At 40.2% G+C, this 20,861-nt stretch overlaps 1 protein-coding gene across 12 annotated transcripts in view; it reads right to left on the reverse strand.

Annotated features, from left to right (window-relative positions):
- lrrc7 (leucine rich repeat containing 7) overlaps window positions 1-20,861 on the reverse strand; it is a 132,889-nt gene that overhangs the window by 74,399 nt on the left and 37,629 nt on the right. For 4 of the 12 annotated variants that reach the window (XM_025899792.1, XM_025899793.1, XM_019346907.2 and 1 more), the window contains exon 1: window positions 6,207-6,786. The exons of 1 other annotated variant lie outside the window; for it this stretch is intronic. In XM_025899792.1, coding sequence (XP_025755577.1) covers window positions 6,207-6,231 — 25 coding nt within the window. In that variant the 5' untranslated portion in view covers window positions 6,232-6,786. Of the gene's footprint in view, window positions 1-6,206; window positions 6,788-20,861 lie in introns of those variants that run through there. 7 more of the 12 variants (XM_025899796.1, XM_025899794.1, XM_019346909.2 and 4 more) reach the window with 4 other exon arrangements.

The following is a 20,861-nucleotide window of genomic DNA, read 5'->3' on the forward strand; positions in this document are numbered from 1 at the left end:
GGTTGTGACAAAGAAATACCAGAAGCTCCTCGACCTGCCCTGTCAGTGTTTCCCAAAAAAGATGCTGCCTGGTGCACCGCAGCTGTGGATCTTAAAGTGAAGCCCGAGGACACGTATGACACTGCTACAACAGGCATTCTCCAGTTTGGAATATTATTTCAGCAGCCACGGAGGCTTAATAATAAGGACAATTACAGCAGGGGATCTGGTCGTGCTTCCTGTAACATGCTTGCGCAGCACAGCAGAAATAACACAGTGTGTGTCCGATTTGTTGTGTACTACTTAGTTTGAAACACTGGATACTTTCTAGCAATGCATTTGCCAAACTAGCAACTCACCGTGAAGACACAGCTTGACTCTGCTCAATTCAAACTCTGTTCCTGTTGCAACAGCTGAGTTAGAGTAGCTCTGCTCTGTAGCTCTGACATGTATAAAACAACTTATACGGCAGTCTACCTGTGTTAGTACACGACAACGTATTGATAACTCACCTCATATTAGATGACACGATCAGTTATTTGGTGTATAGTCTGAAATTTATTGTAAAAAATGTACAAGTTTCCTTTGCAAATGTCAGGTTTTATCTACACAACAGTCAAAATCCAAATATATTCAATTAATTAAAAAAATAAATTGTTGCATTTAAGAAGCTTGAACCAGGATAAATATTTTCAAGGAATTGTTTTGGTCAATTCTTTAGTGTTCAATTTTTTAAAAAAAAAACTAATGAAGAGGAACTCCAGTAGGAAAAAAAATACTAATGTTAACAGCAAATGTAATGTCCCTGTTATACTGTGAAGAAGCCACAATCTCTAACTCGAGCCAAATTATTATGTCACCCTCAAGAGAACAATGTGAATGATGCAACCATGGCAACACTGCCACGGAGACTGGAGAAGGGACAGAACGGATGCTCCCTGAACAAATCTGTACTCACATTTTAAAAAACACAACAACCTGAAATCACATTAAACCAGAGAAATGAACAACACGAGTGAGATAAATTTATCCTCTGTGAGACCAGTTTGGAACAGTCTCATACAGGCTGTGTGAACCTACAGTACAGTACGTGCCGTGACGAAGAGGATAATGTTTCTGTCTCTTCCTCCTCCCTCCCCCTTCTACTCTACTCCTTGCTCTGCTCCTCTGAGCTCCTCTAAAATCCTGCAAGGGTTTCCTAGTATAAGCTAATATGGTTTTAAGGAGCACAGAAAAAATGGTCTCGTTTGTCTTTTAGGCTTACACATGGCTGCTTAAGCCACATGCCATCCAAAAATCTTACATGAACACTTTCCTGTGCAAGTGAGTCACAGAAAAAAAAGATACAAATGTTTTCTTATACTTGTTAAAACATTCAATTTCTTGACCAGGGTTGAATTGAGTTGCCCAGTTTTAGACTCTGGTTTTTTCTTGATTAAATTTACCCAAACCTTGTTGTCAGTACTTTTAGGTAGGAAATATTTTTCTTCAAACAAACTACACCTGTCAAACGTAGGAAGTGCAAGTACGCTAGCTCAGCCAAAGGGGATGCTATTAATGTTTCCAACATGCTACACCATCACGGGCATACTCTCGTCATGGACACATGGATGGTTCCTTCTGCAGGGCGAAATGTTGGCGAGTTTTATTATTAAGTAACCAGGTAAAGCTTTTTGGGAAGAGACATTGTTGCTGTGCTTTCAAAATGTATTTACTTATTTTTGAAGCTTTGATCAACACAAAGCAAGTGTCATGTCATGCTCCATTAAATGAAAGTTAGGCAACTTCCACCATCTTGGCACACTGAAACCGAACTTAATGTGTGAGCGGCGACTCTTACTGTGAAGTCTTTCTGACTCTGACAGAAAATTACAAAATGAATTTTATTATTTACTATAACACAAAACAAGTCACTGAGCCCTTACACTTATCACAAAAGTATTTACTGAGGTCAGATGCAAGGGCTGACTTGCCATACATTTCTATAGGACCCAAAGGCTTTTTGCAATCACAGCTGTCAGTCGCTGGTAGCATTTAAAAAGAGCGCTGGTGTAAGTCTCGTCTAAGCTGGCTTCACTTTTCAGACACAGAATGTATCTTGTATACTGGCTATAGGTATCAAGCAAATTATCTGCTAGAGCCTGACCGATTTAGGATTTTTAAGGCCGATACTGATACAGTCTGATATTTGGTGATTTAAAACTCTGGTATTTCTGTATATGTTTTGTTTCGGACACACAAAACGTAAGCATTTCCCTGACATTTGTTATATGGAGTTCTTTATTTTCTTGTTTACACTCGGTCGGGCTGTTTGGATCAGCTGGTTGTCCTGTTTGTGGCATTCCAAATACATGTTGCCAACAGGGAAGTTCTAGAGTGCCCTTTTTTCACTTTTTGACCGTTATTAATTCATACACATAGATCAGCAAATAATTAATCAGATGGTATCGACCTGCCAATAAATCGATTGGCTCCATTAGCCACCTTAGCAGCTAGGCCAAAGTTAACTAACATAACTCAGAAGGGTAGCCAGTTTTATCTAACAAAGCCTCTCTGAGCTTCAGGAAGTTGGCTATCAGGTAAAGCTGCGGCTGACATAAGCAGGGCATTAGATACATGGTGGTATTGCTTTGTTTTTAGAAGATATTTTATCTTCTAGCTAATATTAGCTAATGCTAGCATCACTGCTAACACAGATGAACTGGAAACTACCTTACAAAGCAAAATAAAGTCTTAAGTGGATAACAGTGGATTTGTGCTGTGTAGTTAAGTTGCAGCTAGATAGATGAACCTGCTATCTTGCTTGTATCTTGCTTGCTAATCTTAGCACTAGAAAAATTATATCTCATTTCAATGGCTATCTTGGCAAATATCCTCCACCACCCAATGTATATTGTAATACAATGATACTGTTAGATCTATATCAAACAGTAATGCTTTAGCCGCCTGTAAATAATTTAATGGAACAAAGTAAAAATGTACAACAAAGATTTCCTTTCAACAATACTAGCAAACATGTGCTCAGCCAGCTAGCCATAATATGATTGTTTATGAAATTACCTTAATAAATATATTAAGAATATAGTTCGAGGTTAATCTTGCTAATTAAGCTCTGATAATTATTGCAACTCTATTATAGACCATCTACCCATCGATCCAACCATCCATGGATAGCAGTACGGCTTTTACATTTAGCCACTGCCTTGACATATCATTCATATTTTGGCAACCACGTGACCATTTTCTCTGCTTTAAACTAGCCTCTCCATGCTTTTCAGTGGTATCACTACATCTGAAAACACCAGTATATCGCAATCAGAGCATTACAGTCTTCATCATCATCATCCTTCATGATATCACAATTCATCCTCATCGTCGTAGCACAGACTGCAGATGTACTGGTATCTCTGTCCCCCTTCCCTCACTGGGTCTCTCTCCCTTGGCCCATCACCATGACGATGGGAGCCGGTTCCATGGATACAGTCACTAGGCAACCAGCAGCATCATCAGCAGCAGCAGCAGCAGCAAGGAACAGCAGTGTCCTGTCAGAGCTAAAGTGGAGCAGCAGTAGAAGACTGAGCCCCTCATCCTTCTTTATCTGTATGCAAGTTTGCTCTTTGAAGAGGAAATGTTAATGCATTTATCATTTCTTAGATCTGAGGCCTCGGTACTAGGCATGCTTAATTTAGACTGACAAAATGAGTACATCTATAGATGGGTTTAAATGTAAGTAATACGGAAAACTGATGATGACAAGATTGCAGTTACCTGAATATTATTACTTCCACCACCACTAAGTGCTCAGATGTAAAAACCTTCTGTCTTTAGAATTTCTCAGAAACGGGAACCACCAAATGCCAAAGACAAGGGATTAAGTACCAACCATAAAGTACATTAATAAATAATTAGGGTTTTCAGTATAAATGAGATGGCTATTTATTACGACAACTGACAGATTATTCTTTGGCTCAGCTGTAACAGACAGCCATAAAAACACAGATTTGCCTAAGCAATAGTCTAAAAACCAAAAAGCTGTTTCCATAAGATGATGAAAAGCAGCACATTCTCACACTGAGAAGGTGGAATTTGATAATGTTTGGCCCGTTTACTTGAAAATATTACTCTAAAGAACCAAGCCATAATCAAAAGATCCACTGATTAAGCTGCTGACTATTGACCATCTTGCATTGGCATCACACCGTGCATTCTTAAAATAATCATTACCCACGGGTCAAACTAAAACCATCTTTGAACTTGATTTTCATGGCTGCTGCTTACTTGTAAACTATCACGACGGCATCTTGCAGGGTTATGACACCAATTCTTGAAAAACCCTGTCCACAGATAGGCACATAAACACCTGCAGAAGTACTCAAAATGGTAGTTCCTGTTATGGTAGATGTAGCCAGGACCATATTTTCGTGTGATAAGACACGAACATACAGATGCAGACTCACAAGGTAAAAACAATATCGACCAAGCTGTCGCAGCTGCTAAATACTGGACTAATCTAGCTGTTGCTAACAGCTGGCAGATCATCATTCAAAGGAGAAAACAAATTCCACAAAGAGGGAAACAGTGAAAACTGCTCTAAGTGTTCTGTTATCTATTCATGAGATAATTTAGGAAATGTGTGAGCAGCAATGTGCACTTAAAGCAAAGATTCAAATGCAAAAAGGGGTTATACACGTGATTACCAGAGATTCATCAATGTGTGAGTTTTATTATAACAGATCAACTGATGTGAACTACTTTATGAAGTGTTTGCAAGGTCAGTTTTTTGTTATTATTTGAAAAAAAATATCAGTTTTACAACCATCTGTCAGTAACTGAGTCCTGTGAATTGTTCCCTTGAAAATTATTGATCAGTCCAGTGGTTTGTGTTCAAAAGTCTCAGTGAACGTTTTGTTTGAAAAGTAATCTTCAACATACAGGTGTTAAATACAATCCATGGCTATAAAGTACTTGATTAGATTCCATTACTGGTACACATTTCTACCAGGCAATCTCTCAAAAATCACTTTATAGTCCTTAAAAAAATCTACATGGTATTCTATATCTCATGTATCCTGAAGATGTGGCAGATCACTCTCCATGTCTGGAGAATTACACATGCAGCATATAAGCTGTTGTGATCAGTGTGCCCAAAGAAAGAAACCAGCGCTGAACACATAATAGTCTTTTTTTGCAAAATGACACCAAACTGAGCAGCGACTTCAAAGCCCTGTCGAAAAAGAGTGTATAAATAGAACCATCTTAGGAGCAACAAAGACAGAGGAGCTTTAAAATATGATGCAGTTGAGATTGGAATTAAATATTCTCTTTGATTTTAAAAGGGAAAAAGGGCCCTTTTTGTTGGTTTACAGCCCTGTAAGTCACATACATACACACACAGAAGAGACATGGACAACAAATTAGAGCTTGTATCTGTAAAAATTATGATCCAGTTAATAAAAAGCCATAACCTTCTACAGGTGCATAACTGCAGCCATAAACCATTTAGGCAGATGGTTAATAAGCCTTTGTCATTACAGGCTCATAACAAGCATGACAAACCGATACAGCTAAATAATGGTGCAGATAGTCTAATAAGCACAGCATACCTCAAGGTGGTGGATTTAACAGGTGTGAATGTGGTGCATTATATGAAAGCATGACGTTATAATGGCAGCAGGGCCGGGGGCTACATGTCAAGACAAGAGGGTATGTGACACTGCATCATATGTTATCCCCCCCACACACCCCCACCTCTCCCTGATCCTGCAGTCATGGTTGTTTCATTAGCTCATCTCGGAGCTTCAAAGGCCCTGGGTGGGGGGTGTCTATGAAAAGATGAAGGGGCTTAATTTGTGCCTACATTTAAGCGCCAAATTATTAAATACGGTGTACAGTGCCGCTGTTCAGATGCTCAGTAGCAAAGCTCACCAAATTCTGAAAAATGCCATTCAAGTTGTCACGTGATGTCAGCCCAAGATAAATGTATGGTCATGACAAAACATGAGGGAAAACCATCAAATGTCCCTCCTGTGGACATTTACAGGATATTTTAATATTTATTTAAGTTATTTCTTTTTTCTTTTTTTTTATCCAGTGAGATCAGACTTCAGCTGCAGTCTTTCCTATCCCCAGATTAATGTGGTTATTCATTTAGGGAACTCCATCATTAGCACAGACTTAACATGAAATGGGCTACGGCAGCAGGTATGTGTCTTTCACTGTCGCCTTACGTTGTAAAGTAGAGTAGTTATCCATCTGGCAGGCTACTGGTGACGGATCCGGTTAAGAAAGAAAAAAAAATCACTCAGCTCGCCCCTTTGGAAACCGCAGCACCGGACGAGATCAGTCTATCGGGACAAACCGAACCGGTGTGAAACCAGGACAGGTACCCGCGCTATCAGCCGCATTTTTAGTGCCCCCGAAGCCAGAAGACGGAGGAGATGAGCGCATCAACCGGGGCAGTGTGATTCATCTCAGGGTCAGGTTTAAATCCAAGTCGGTTACACGCGCGCAGACTACACACTGCTTTCAGTCACATCCCCTTCGGTCCATTTAGAAAATAAGAAGCAGGCGCGCAATGTCACAATACCAAACGATTCCGTGACCAACGGAGGGGAGCGGCGTGCTTCTCCTTCTTCTTCTCCGGTACCGTAAAGCACGCTGCAGAAAAAACACATTCAGCACGAGCGTCCCCTCCCATACGTCCCTCGTAGAGAGAGAGAGAAAGAGAGAGGGGGGGAGGAAAGATAGATGAAGATGGAACGAGGACGCGTGGATGTGCGCGCCTGTGTGCGGTAATCGCGCACGGGTGAGAGTTTGTGAGAGCAAGGAGGAGAAGTCGTCTTTTATCTCATTGTGCAGGTGCGCGTGCACGTGAAGTCGAGCTTGTCTCTGAGACTGTTGCCATGCTGCCTCCATCTTTTCCTATGAGATTTTTTTTCTACTTTAGTGAGCAAAAATAGCCCGGTTTCGATTAGAGATAATATTCAATGAAAAGGTTTATTTTAAACAAACGCCACGCTCTTATAAGGCAATGTCTGTTAACGGATGATATGATGTAATAATGTCTTATTAACTATTAATAAATTATCTTTTAACCCTATAGTTCCGCTACAAGTCATTTTGAACCAATTATGAGTTGCCACGTTGTTAAAAAAATTCTTATTAACTTAATTATAAAGGTCCTCCAAATAAGCCTGGACTAAAATCCACCAATCACCAACTTGTAGTATTTATAACTGGATTTGATGGCATATTAGAGAATGATAAACCAATTAAGCCCTTTAGTGAAGTTAATATGAACAGACTGTAGTAATCCATCAGTCCTTATATTTATAAATGACTTGCTATCTGCTGTGCGTTATACTGCAACTATTTGCATTCCAAACAAGCATCTCTTTTTCTTTAAATTACATATGACAAGTCACCAGGATTATCAGTATCTGACCCCACCCTGCTAAAAACACACAAATCTTTGGCCTCTGTGATAAATGTGTCCCTCCTCCTCCTGAACATAATTTTAGCATCCAAAGTGAAATCTGACTGTGAAAGGCAAAGGTGCCACGTTGTCATTGAATCTTAACCTAGTCTTGCTTGCTCGTTATTTAATTTCACAGCACAACTGTTGGTAATGATGACTCCACACTCACTGGCCTTTAGTGGCACGACACAAGACACACAAACATCAAAGACTAGCCACACATGTGATGCAGTGGTGGAAGCAGCCGGGGACCCTGCTGGCATTGTGGAGGACATGATGGATGCTAAGTGAGCAGCCTTACCCAGAGCTCAGTGTGGTGCAAACTGCTGCTTACATTCAGTAGTCATCTGAGTCGGCTGCTGTTTTGAGGCTTCTAAGTCTAATCAGTTCATTCACAGGCAGCACGAGCCAATTCAATACTATTTGTTTATTTCAATATCACTCAGCAGAGCTTAAATCCACTTTACAGAAAGGCCCACTTTCTTCAGTCTTGGCAACACAAGTGCAAACAGGTTGGCAGTGAAGTAATAGCTAAACTTCCTGTACGTACGCCTGTGTCTCAGCTCAGAGTTTCACTCTGAAGTGTAATCTGTTGCCTGCAGTTTTACACCTCAGCTGCACGTTTCATGCGGCTTAGCAAAGATGAGCATCGTCATTTTCCAAAATCCCAGATTAAATCAGGACTTTACATCTCTGCAAATCATTCCACACAGCGAGGCACTGGTTTGAGATCTGAAAAGCAGGACTGTGACAGGAACATCAGGACAAATTAGCCTAAGGACGGTGACAGCAGCTGTCCCTGCCTTATTTCTATTGCCCTCAACAGCATCAGCGGGGCTGCTCAGAGACCAGCATCACACAGTGCATTTGCAGTAGGCAGCTTTAGGTGTGCAGCTGTGTGAGTGAGGTATGTATGTTACTGCAGAAGAGCACTCATACCTGCAGATCTGCCCTACTGGAAGTCAAATCCATGAATAAAATAGGATTCAATAATCAAATACAACAGATTAGACCCATTTTAATGGTGTAAAATAAATAAGATTAGATATTGGGTGTTAGAATGTTTTAATAGCAGTTCAGTATACTTCTTCCCAATCATCCGAATGCTAGGAGCTTCTTTCCAAAACATCAGCGACAGTCAGGATGTGTTTTCGATCAATTTAAACACTGTGTAAAATAAATTACATTGCAGGTCTGGACTGCTTGTGTGGGAGGTCATGACAACATGATAACAAGTACCACTGGAGTAGTACAATTAGAGTAATTATGTTGGCCCCTGGAAAAATTAGATATAGATACAGTAAATCTTGAAGACTTAAACCGACCTGTGACTTTGCAGCTCTGCTCCATTCTATTGTACTCAAGTCTACTGTAACAGTGACATAGTATCCTTATGCCATCTGTACCAGTAGGCAGTGCCAGGATGAAGCTCCCGTTAAACCCAGATGGCAGCACTGGGATTCTCCAAGATCGACTGAGTTTGACAACAGTCTGCGAGAAACCAGGAAGCCGGCCAGCCCGTCACCCTGTCACTCAGCTAGTCATCTTCCTCTCTCTAGCCCTTCTTTTTTCCCTTCCCATTACACATCCACTTTAACTCCATGTCAGTCCTTTAAGTATTTGGTTAAATAGCTTAAAATGTTCAGGGTCTTTTGTTGCCTGGCAACAACAGACACCAAATATAGAGGCTTTTTAGATAATTTTGTTTTCAAAAGAGGACATCCTACAATAAAGAAGTCTACTTTTAGAACACGGATGACAGCACAAATGGAAAAACATTTTAAAAACACAGTACAGTCTACTGCTGAAGGGATGGTGAGCAGCTCCTCTTTTGAGACTCAAAGCACTGAATATGTACTCGTGCAGCTGAAGAAATAAAAATAATGTGAAAATGTTATTTTTATTCTGCATTATTTAATACAACAAGGTAAACTTTGATGTATAATATACTCCTTACAAGTGAAATATGGCAAAATATTTGCTATGTTTCCTTTTGATGGTTATGGCTTATAGCTCATGAAAGTCACACACATACAAAAGAAAAGTACTTTTGTTTATAAACGCAGTACTTTACCATGAATTACTATATCAGTGCATGGTGGCATAGAGGTGATCCTTTTGTGGCAATGCGGAGGTGTTATTTAAGCCCAGGCTGCTTTGATAGCCACCTTCAACTCATTTTTTTTAGGTTGAGGTCACTCGAGGGCAATATCTGTCTGCTGATAGTAATATCATGGTCAGCAAACCCTTTGGTCGTAATGTTGGTGCTGTGGGGAGGTGTTACGGCCTGCTGGAAAAGCAAAATCGTCACCTCCATAAAGTTTTGTCAGCAGATGGAAGCATGAAGTGCACTAAAATCTCCCAGTAGCTGGGTAGCTTTGGACCAACCACAACCAAAACCAGAACCCCAAAACATCACAGGCCCCCGAACCTTCACACCGGCCTCTCCACGCTTGGTCTGTACTCTTAGACATTCATTTCCAATGAAGTTTCCCATTTTCAATTTCCAAGTGAAATACAAAATTTAGTTTTATGTGAACAAAGGACTTTGAACCACTGAGTAAAAATCCTGTTCTTGTGCTTTTTCCCAGATAAATGCTTCTGACGGTGTCTGTGACTCAGGCCTGGCTTGATATCAGGAATCTGACAGTTGTACAGTAGCACCTTTCCTGAAGCCCTATGTTTGTTGTGGCCCCCCAGGCCTCAGTCCACTCCTTCTGAAGCTCTCCCAAGTTCTTCAGTCAACTTTCCTTGACAATACTCTCAAAGCTTTGGTTATCTTTGTTGCTTGAACACCTGTTACTACCAGGACGTTGTTCCCATCAACATTCCAACAATATGCTTCCATACAGCACTCTGCAAACAGCCAGCCTTTGCAGGAATGACCTCCTGTGGCTTACTCTCAGAAGGGAGGAGGGTGTTAAAGATTGTCATGGCAACTGTCAAGTCAGCAGTCTTGTTGCATGACTGCTTGTTGCATGTCCCACAATTGTTGCATGAGATATACAGTGTGTTGTGTTATAATAACCATTGCCTTTAAAACACAGAGATAAGCAACAGTCAGTTTTGGGCCTATTGACTGTCAGAACCTAAATGCATCACTACTACAAGTGCTCCTCTAATAGCCTTGTTCCACATCTGGAACCACATCTGGGGTCACATCTGAATCACTGCATAATCTGAAATTGATAACAGTTCAAATAGATTGGACAAATATAATAAAAACAGAAATGGAGGCAATCAATCAGACCTTACTGGGTACGGTTTCATTTTAAATTTCTACATCTATAAAATGATATAACAACTCTCAAATTTCTCTACTCTATAAACAAAATCAGGTGTGGATACATAGCCAATTACAAAAGCAAATGAACAAAGCAAACTAAAAAAGCTCCAGATGAAAAATGGATAATACAAAATGTGTACATGCACTAACTGTACAGTATGTGCAGCCTGCTGCAGTTGCTTCTATTCATTTTCATATTTTTCCATTTATTTCATCTGCGTGTTTCTTTTTTATTTCTTTTTTTCAGTTATTGCTTGTGATCATTGTGAGCTGTTCCATCCTGGAAATGATTTGGGTTTTTTCCCTTTTAAAAAAATGACGTTAATACTTGCTCCAGACAAAAGAGATTGGTAAGATGGAGACACAAGCTCCATTTCTTCATAGAGAATGGGAGCGCTGGAGAGGAGTGAAGATCACTGCTTACAAGTCCAGCTGTCAATAGGAACATCAAGATCATACTGCTTAGCTGCCAGATGGCAATAATATCTTAAATGTACTGTGCTGACCATCTCTACAAAACAAGGTGAGAAGTGTTTTAAAACCACCCAAAGTTGTTCAAGGCGGGTGCCCATCAGCTGGGTATCAAGTATCTCTTTGACCTCACATCTGTCCCTCTGTTTTAACACAAAGGGACTTCCTTCCATGTTGCTGTGAAGAATAATAATGTGCAGTAAAACAGAGAAGTTAGAGGAGGCTATGTCCAGTAAGTATGTGGCACCTTGTTGAGGATGTTTGAGTTTATGGTGGCCACAAGAAAACAAATTGGCCTACTGAGACAAAAACCTGAGGAAGGATGACATCAATCACACAAACTGGGGGTAGATCTTGACAGTCTGCATGCTGGATCATAAAAGAGGACATTATCAAGACTTTTGGATGTATATAGCGTCCAGTTAAGACCTCACACAGTCACATAGGCCTATAGACCAGCTGTCAGCCTTCTGGCAACCTCCGGTGACTAGAGGAAAATTGGGATTCCCCACCATTTGGTAGTAGTTGCTGGCTTTAACCAAGTGAAATCAGTCACCAAAGAGATGCATCAGAAATGTCCTTTTTGATTGCTTCGGTGATGAGGAAACCAACACATTTCAAAACGCACATTTTTCCCTAGCAACCTCTGAGGCCCTAGTAACCTGGGTCACTGTTACTAGGGTTACTAGAGCAGTCGCCGGGCGTAGATGCATGGAGCTCTAGCAATCAGTTTCACAGTGACTGCCAGCAACCTTCAGCAAACGCTGACCATCCAGTCAGGGAATACACATTTTTCCGGTGGTTACCAGATGGTCACAGACTGGCGGCTAAGCTAGTCAAGCAGCTCCAGCCAAAAAAGGTGGATAAATAAACCACTTAAGGTCAGATACTTCATACAAGGAAGTCCTTCCTATAGGCATCCCTTTATATAATTCGTCTTCTTAACAGTTTTTTATTTTTACTTAATGTCAGCCCGACTTTCTAAAACAGGAGAAAAAAAAGGGAGTACATGAACTTCTCTGTAGTTTGCAAATACAAGAAAAGCATCCTTCAGTTGCAGACAAAATGTTTTAAAACTGTAAAAGATAAAACACTGCAGTCAAAAACCTGAAGTGGCATCTCTGGATATATATTTTTACTGTAACATTTAAAAGTCATTTTAGACCCAAGTTTTCACAAAGGGTTATTTGGAAAGGTTACAGAAAGCTTGCTTTCAAATAACTCAGAGGAAATGTCAGTTTTAAAGAAAATAAATGAGAGATGCTGCATTTTGCACCCAGTGTAACACTTTGGTGGGCCAAACTCAGTCTATGAGAGCCAATTTTTGCCCACAGGTCCTATTTCAGGCACTTTGGATTCAGCTGATTTTGCCCACAGGGGTTATTTTGGGCCACCCTGGTTTAGAAAGCCACGCACGCATCTGCTATAAACATAGGTCACAAAGCTGTACATTTAGAGAGCTTGCCTATTTTTGGCACCAGATTGCAGCTCCTTAAACACCTTGAGTTTATTCTAGGAGTGCTATCCACAAATAACACAATGGTGCCCATAATAACACAATGGCAGGATTCCCAGCTCTGTTGATACAGTAGATTTATCAGTGGTGTCCAAACTCTGGCTCTAATGAATTATACAAAGTGGACATGGATTTCTTATTGCAGCGCTGGGTCATATCTACAAAACTGTGGACTGTTACATCTTTATAAGGATCAGTTTGTGTTTCAATCCTTGAGAGTACCAGTTATCTTACTTTAAGGTCACAGTTTTGAGTCAAGGTGACAGTGGGTGCTCTAAATTTGACAGTAAATTCCTGGCAACTGGAAGCCGGGAATTTACTGTTAAACTGCTCGCAGCATTATTACTGCATTTTCATTTACATCATGGTAACATTTTCTTATTCACCAGGCCTATAGACCAGTCACTACTGTATTTTCATTTATACCTTTACTACTTATTAATGTTTTCAGTTTACACATTGTTACTTCTTGTCATTTACAGCATTATTATTGTATTTTAAATGTATAGTATTGCGGTATGAGAACTGTTTTTCAGTTACAAAGTAACGTTACAGTTTTCTGATGCATTTACAGCAAAGAAAAATTACAGTTGTGAACTTTTGCCACTTTGCCTTTTACAATACTGTATTATGTGTATTGTGTACACATAATACAGTATCTTATTATATGTACCACATCATAATACTGCTCAAATGAGTAAAAATCAGTTACGGTGCAGGTTTTAAGCAAAGCATACAATTTGTTTTTTTAACATAATTTATGCTGGCTGAGGTTAGGATTGTGGGTAATAACAGTCTTGGTAAATGTAGTGATATAAACGTGTGCCTCAATAGATAACCATTAAGCTAATTGTGCTATTAGAACCATACTCATAAGCAACTTGAGAAAATGAGTTTGTTCAACATGCAAACACATAACTGCATCCCAGAGAGACAATATGAGCATGTGATGGGACCCTGCAGGTAGCAGGATGCCATGCTGTGAACGAACAGCCTCGCGCAGAGCCAGCGAGAAGACTTGGGTCATTAAATCGCTGAAGCCTCCATAGTTGCTTCCTGTTAAGACAGTCGCTAAGTTAATGTTGCCAAGCAACACAAATACAGTTTGAGCCAGAAGGGAGATATTTAACCAAATTCACTGGGAAAAAAATAGAAAAGAAAAAAAAGACTTTGCGTGACATTGTGAGGTTTGGATTTCAGAGAAACTGTGATTGAGGATATCTGGGTCAGATACATCATTTCTAGGACAAAGCCCAAGCACAGGCAGAAGTCTCCAGCAGCAGGAGACAAATCTAGTCCCTTCTTAAAAATGTTATGCCCCATAGATAAGTATATATTCCATACTACTAAAAACACAAACAGATATCTAATACTGCTAATAATACTACATACATTGCTGTCACTCTCAAATTCTAAAGCAAACATATGATAAGAAGAGGTCTGCCTTAGCCCCACACCTGTAAATCTGCATTTGTCCCTCACTCGACTATGCTTTGGAAGGCTAGTCCATGACTGAACCTGAAATGTTCAGGTCTATATCTCTGCTTTTGGCTATATACTCCATGACCAGAAACCAAATTGTGGTGCATGAAGCAAATTTTAATAATGGGAGGGGAGACTTACCAACGTTATTACAAACAGATCTTTAAACCATTTCTGCGCATTTTTCTGTGGTTTATGGTTTTAAAAAGCAACAATTCAGGAATGCTCTGCTTTGTTCTACAAATAACACATTTTCTTAGTTTGTGGAAGCAAGTCAATAAGTAATTACCGTCTTACAGGTAAACCACAAACTACCCACAGTTTGCTGTTCTGCAAACTGTAAAAAGTACATGGCACACACTCATCAACAGTATGATGGTCCTTGCAGGTGAATTTCTCAAGAGCTCTTTATCTCACAGGCTTATGAATAGGTGATGAGAAGTCTTAATGCAATGTGATTCATGGAGAGTAACAACTCCAATCTGCAGTGCCTCACACGCACGCACATGTACGCACACACTCACACAGTCGTGTATGTGTGAATTTCCAAGAACATAAAAGTGACTTATTTTAATTTCCTGGAGGCTGACGTCTTCACCGTAATGTTTAATAATTTACATTTTTGGTATTTCCTTTTTGACCCCATTAGAAAGAAACCTACCCATAATATGACACACATTACACATGCAGCAGTATTCAAATCAAACTACTTAGAAAGCCAACATTTTACAACCTCTCTATGTAATGGAAGGTACATTTATTTATTTGAAAAATGTCAGAAAAATCCTTGAATGTAGCAACAAATCTTGTAACAGTAGCACCCAGGATCATCTCACCGCAGACTCAGGAAATGCTTAATTTGTTCATTTAAAGACATTTAATCAGGACCGAAATGATTACACACAGGATCTGCATGATAAGGACAACACAATCAGGCGGTCTGATGCCAAAATGATCTAAGAATACAACAGAAATTGATTAGAGCAGAGAGAGGAGAAAAAAAAGCAATGTGTTCTTACTGTCAATATGAAATATCCAGGGTTTCTATGGAAACACTGTTTTATCAATCACAGTTTTTTTTCTTTGCTGCCTTGTGCACAGTGCCCATTTCTGTCTCTATTGTAAGCCTTAAGATCTGTTAGGTATTACGTGTGGGATGAGACCAAGTTTTAGTCTGTTCCCACTGAGATGACTAATTGATTGGCTGGCTGACCAGCAGGCTGAACGACTCACTAACAGTGGAGAGACGGAGAAGACGGGGGAATACACGGGATTACAGGACAGGCAGGAGAAGCAGAAAATAGTTTGTGGTGTCGTACAGTCATATAGTGTAGCATTCCAGAGGAGCAATAGGACTTACATTTACTGACTGTGACAGTTTGCAAGAATGAAGGTTGAACGACATGTGGCGTGCTGTGCAGATTAGACGTCCTTGCAAGAATCAGTGCACAAATGCCAGCTTTAACCTCTCACATGTAGAACTTTTAGAGCTTATTTCCTTGTTTGTTATTTACCCTCCAAAAAGCCACATCTCTTTAATGTCCTTTCACTCTGCCTGGCTTTCTGAATCTGAGAGTACACTCAGTCTCTCTCTACTGCATTATGCCATATATGGCATTTTGTGAATGGGTGTTGCTAGGTAACTGCAGTGCAGTAAAGCGTGGCAACTTGATTCTTGTGTTTAGGATGATTAAGGATTAAAACAAGTGTTTTAAGTAGTGGAACTACAGAGGTAACTAGAAGAATTATGAGTATGGGAGCCGTGTGAGTTTAACTTTTCTTGACTACAAGGACTCTTCAGTATTGAACTCAAAATTGCGTTTGCTGGCTTGTTGTCATTTAGTTCTGCGGGTAGCCTTCAAGCTGACATTCATCTCATCCGCCTCTTCACTGCAAAGGTCATAAAAAGTGAGCAGCGATTAGCCAGAGCAGTGCTGTGGAAACAAACTCTCCAAGTTTGAAAGCACCCGCGGTCCGATATCAGAGACTTGGTGAAGCCTCTGGGAGCAGCTTTGACTCCTCACAGAACTGTATAAGGAAAAATGGTGCACTGCTTGCAACCAACATGTGGAACAGCTGAGTGCACACACTGACGGATGAGAGCATCCGAGTCTGCAGTCTCCACCTCCTCATGCTGTATGGTGACAGAGGATGGCAGCTCCAGTCTTTCCAACACTGAGCTGCAGGTGGGTGTAGTAACTCGGTTCCAGATCTGTACTCCTCTTCACTGCTCCTCTCATGGGTGGCTGTAATACTCTTTTCAAGCTTGCTTTTTTTATTAGACATGGAACACATGCAGGAAATTCTGTAGTTCTTCAGGTTGGAGCTATGTAGAGAGATCTTTATTTTTATTTTATGCAATTAAAGGCAAAAAGTGCTAAATAAAAGCAAATAAAAGTGCATGATTATTATTTTAAGTATAAATGAGGAAGGGGTTTTTAGGTCCAGTCTTTCTTTGACACATCCATCTACCCCAACCAAATCCCTGCCCACTAAAACCTTCTTGCAGCACCTAAATTTACTGATCTTGCATTGAAATTTGTGTCTCACTGGCAAGGTGGTCAAGCATTGGCCTTGACAGTTTGCATATGACTGGGTAGCGTTAGCAGTTAGCCAAATGCCCTGTGTTGTCAGAAAATGTTCAAGTAATAATGCATCACTTTCTCTTGTATTTTGATTGGAGTGAAGATTTAAAATTGGGTTTGCCCCATAGGATTATCTGGTTTCTAAGCGAGCCGCAGCGCTCTTGAGAATAGCTGCTCTGCACAATCAGCAGCTTTTGTGGCTCTAAAATGATGCCAAAGCAACACTTCCTGAAAATACAGATCCTGAACTGAGGCTTGAAGCAGAAGCAGAGGCAATATAAGAGAAAGACGTGGCACTCAAAGGGTCCTGAAGTGAAATCCATGGGAGAATTCGGCAACAGTGGAAGAAAAAAAATCAGCAAATCTTTTAAGCATTTCTGATCAGACTGGCAAGTGATTCTTTAAATATATCTGTTTCTGTAGCGCTGGTGCCTTTTGGAGCATTATCTATGCAATTACATGACAAATGATGTGGCTTGCTGTGAAGTAATGTCCTAACATCCTGTCCAAGAAGTCTTTGCTCCATTGTTGATGAGTTAAATTCAAGAATTTTATCTGTAAGTCATTTAGTACTAAAAAGTAATTGAGTTTGTGTAATGAACTCATTCAGTCCATTGTTAGAGCTTGCTAATCAAACTCACAAGTGTTGCAAGTTTTAACTGATAATTAAGCACTCCAACCTCCTCTCCAAATATACTGAATTCATGGTTAAAAAGTGATAGTCCCGCAGACTGTATATTAAAGATGGCCACAATTATGACACCCATTTATTATTGAAGTCCTGTTTTTAAGCCTCATGCTAAGTAGTTTTCCTGTCACCATTATTGAAACCAGAAATCACAAACATGACGTGAAGCTGACTGTGGCACCGAGGGTTACTGCACACTTATTGTCAGTCACATAGTACAGTATATCCAACACTAATGGCTAGGGATGAGTATTGATAAGATTTTCACGATTCGATTCTTTATCGATTCTCTTATCGATTCTTTTTAAAAAAGGAGAACACTAAGGTCGATTAGCTTAGAACTTTGTTTTATATCTTCTCTTTGAACAAGATAGAAATTTAGGAGTAACATGGCCTTACAAACCCAACAGTGAGATCTTAAGAGATCCACAGCCTACGGCTCTTCAATGGGGTGTCACAGGGTCCCCAGGAAAAAAAATTGTAAATGTAAAATAATAAAATAAATATTCTTCTGTAGCAATAACAAAGTATAACATAAAGTATTCTGTAGCAATTACACAAGAATATCCAGTAATGTCACTCCCTACAATTAAACACATTCACTTACCGAAAATCGGGGGCATCTGCTGTGGCAAATGGGTGCAAGCCTTTGACCACAAACTTAGTCACTGCTCGGTGACATTCGTCTATCCTGGCCTGAAAGGAGACGCTACCGGTAGACTGCAGCGAGAACTGCCAGCATGTGAGCCAGCCAGACTCTGTCTCTCTCATCATGGTCACCTAAATGCACAGTAACGGCAGGTTTTGTAATAAGGCAGATCGCGCTAACATAATATGCACTGTTAGCTGATTATTTACCTGCTGTATTAACAGGAGAGGACGTGCAAACGTTACCGCTGCTGCTGGGTTAGGATTCACGAGTCCGGAGCGGAATTAAAAACACGACATTCATTTCATTTAAGGTTATCGCGTGTTTTGTGAGCAAATGCTTTTGCATATTCGTAGTGTTTCCTCCTTTAAATGAAATATCTACTTTGCAAGTATTGCAAGTTGCCCCGTTGTCATCCGTTCTCGTAAAGTATAACCAAACTTTTGAGCGTTTGAGCCGCCTAGGCGCCCTGCCAGGTAAATGACGCTCCGCAACGTGGTGACGTCATTCGGGGCGACTGGAATCGATAAGGGAATCGTTTGCAAAAATGGCAAACAATTCCAAGGAATTGAAACAGTGGGAACCGGTTCTCAACAAGAACTGGGTTTCGATACCCATCCCTACTGATGGCTGTCTTGGTGTTTTGAAAACAGATGCGATGAGCAAGCCTGATATACACTGCTTTCCAAATTATTATGCAAAGGATTTTTGTCGCTGACTTTCCTTCATAGTCGATTCAGATGACAGTCAGTATACTTTTCAAGTCATCAACCGTTAGAGCACAATTCAAATTTTATTGAACAAACCTCCCAATGATAGCTGTGGTTTTGCAAAAAAATTTAAAAAAAACCTCAAAATACACTAATCCAAATTATTATGCACAACAGAGTTTCAAAACATTTTATTAGTTGTAAAGAACTGAAAATGGTCATTTGTTGAATTTGCAGCATTAGAAGGTCATATTTACTGAAACCATTGAACTTCTGAGTTTTTGGAGAGTTTCTGCCTGAATGTCTTTGTAAGATGTCAGAATAACCTCCCACAGCTGCTTTTGTGATGTGAACTGCTTCCCCACCCTCAGATCTTTTGCTTTTGCCCAAAACATGACTCCTCCACCTTCTTGCTGATGTAGCAGCCTTGTTGGGACATGGTGGCAATCCACCAACCATACACTTCTCCATCCACCAGGACCATCCAGGGTTGCACAGCATTCCTCAGTAAATAAGACTGCTTGAAAATTACTCTTGATGTATTTCTGGCCCTACTGTAAACATTCCTGCTTGTGAGTATTGGTTAGGTGGTGGCCAAAATGGTAGGTTTATGCACAACTGCAAGCCTCTGGAGGATCCTAGAGCCTGAGGTTTTCGGGACTACCAGCAGCTTCAATTACCTGCTTGCTGCTTTGTAATGGCATTTTAGCAGCTGTTCTCTGAATCTGATGAATTTGTCTGGCAGAAACCTTCATCTTTATGCCTTAGTCTGCACGAACCTGTCTGTGCTCTGACTCAGCCACAAGTTTCTTCACAGTACGATGATCACACCTAAGTTTTCATATAATACCTAACGTTTTCAGACCTCTTCCAAGGTATTACACTATTTAACGCATATCTGCAGCACAGATCCTTTTTCTTTCCTATATTGCTTGAAACCTGTGGCATGCTTAATGATGTGGAACATCCTTCTTAAGTAGTTTTCATTTTATTGGACTCATCCCCTTCCAAACTAATTATGACAGCTGTCTGAGATTGATATCAGTGATCCATAGAGCCGAGAGACATGAGTTTAACTGAACACAAAAAAATTTATGACACAAAAATCTTATTTGCGGGAACGCTTTCTAACTCGTAACAATGCCCATATTTTAGATCATGTACATTACGCTGAACTCAGTAACATCTGAAACCGGAGCCCACAAATTCATCAAGAAAGCAGGGACTTGCCTCCTGTGGGCTACTAGACAGACTGACAGCGTTTACCCAGCTTCATCCATCTTTTCATTACAGTCTATGTATGGATAACTACTTCACATGACCGTCTACTTTGTTCATGTCATCGTAGGCTTTGTCACTCAAATATGAGCGTGTTTATCATTTAACTATGATATTTTGCCTTTTGCCTCTCTCTGGCATTTTTACTGCAATCCAGCATGTCATCATTTACTAGTATAATTGCCATTTTCTAGTCTGAGAAACATGTCACACCTGTTTGGCTGTCAGAGTCAGCCAGCTGTCCAGTGGTTGGACAGGGTCCTGATGGACTGTGGTTAATGACAGACACGATCACAGTCAAAGATCAGGAACTCATCCTGTCATTGTGCTATCATTTTGCAGTCTGCTTCTGTTTCATAGCCACCGTTTCTTCACTAATTTCCTTGTTTTCCTATTATCTGTTTAGTGATTTTTTGCACTTTCTCCATTGTGTTTTTTCACATTGTCAGCACAGAGCAAACAGAGTTAGACACAACAGAGAGAAGGAGGCCCACAGATGTAAGCCTTCAAGCTGAAGCGAATCTGTCTGTTTGTGCTAACAATGTTATTTAGGTCTGCATCTGAGGACTTAATTGGACTTTTGTCAAAAAATGTCTCTCGCACTGACCAGATTCAGTTAAAGGGATTTGTTGTAAACAGAAGAGAAGCTCTTTTCTGTATGTCTACATGTTTCTGGAATACTTCACCTTTGTTATGTTTTTCTTTCTGCTGGTTCCTCTGCTATTCATCTGCCTTCTGTA

The sequence above is a fragment of the Oreochromis niloticus genome, linkage group LG17 (assembly GCF_001858045.2).
Source record: "Oreochromis niloticus isolate F11D_XX linkage group LG17, O_niloticus_UMD_NMBU, whole genome shotgun sequence".
Classification (NCBI taxonomy): Eukaryota; Metazoa; Chordata; class Actinopteri; order Cichliformes; family Cichlidae; genus Oreochromis; species Oreochromis niloticus.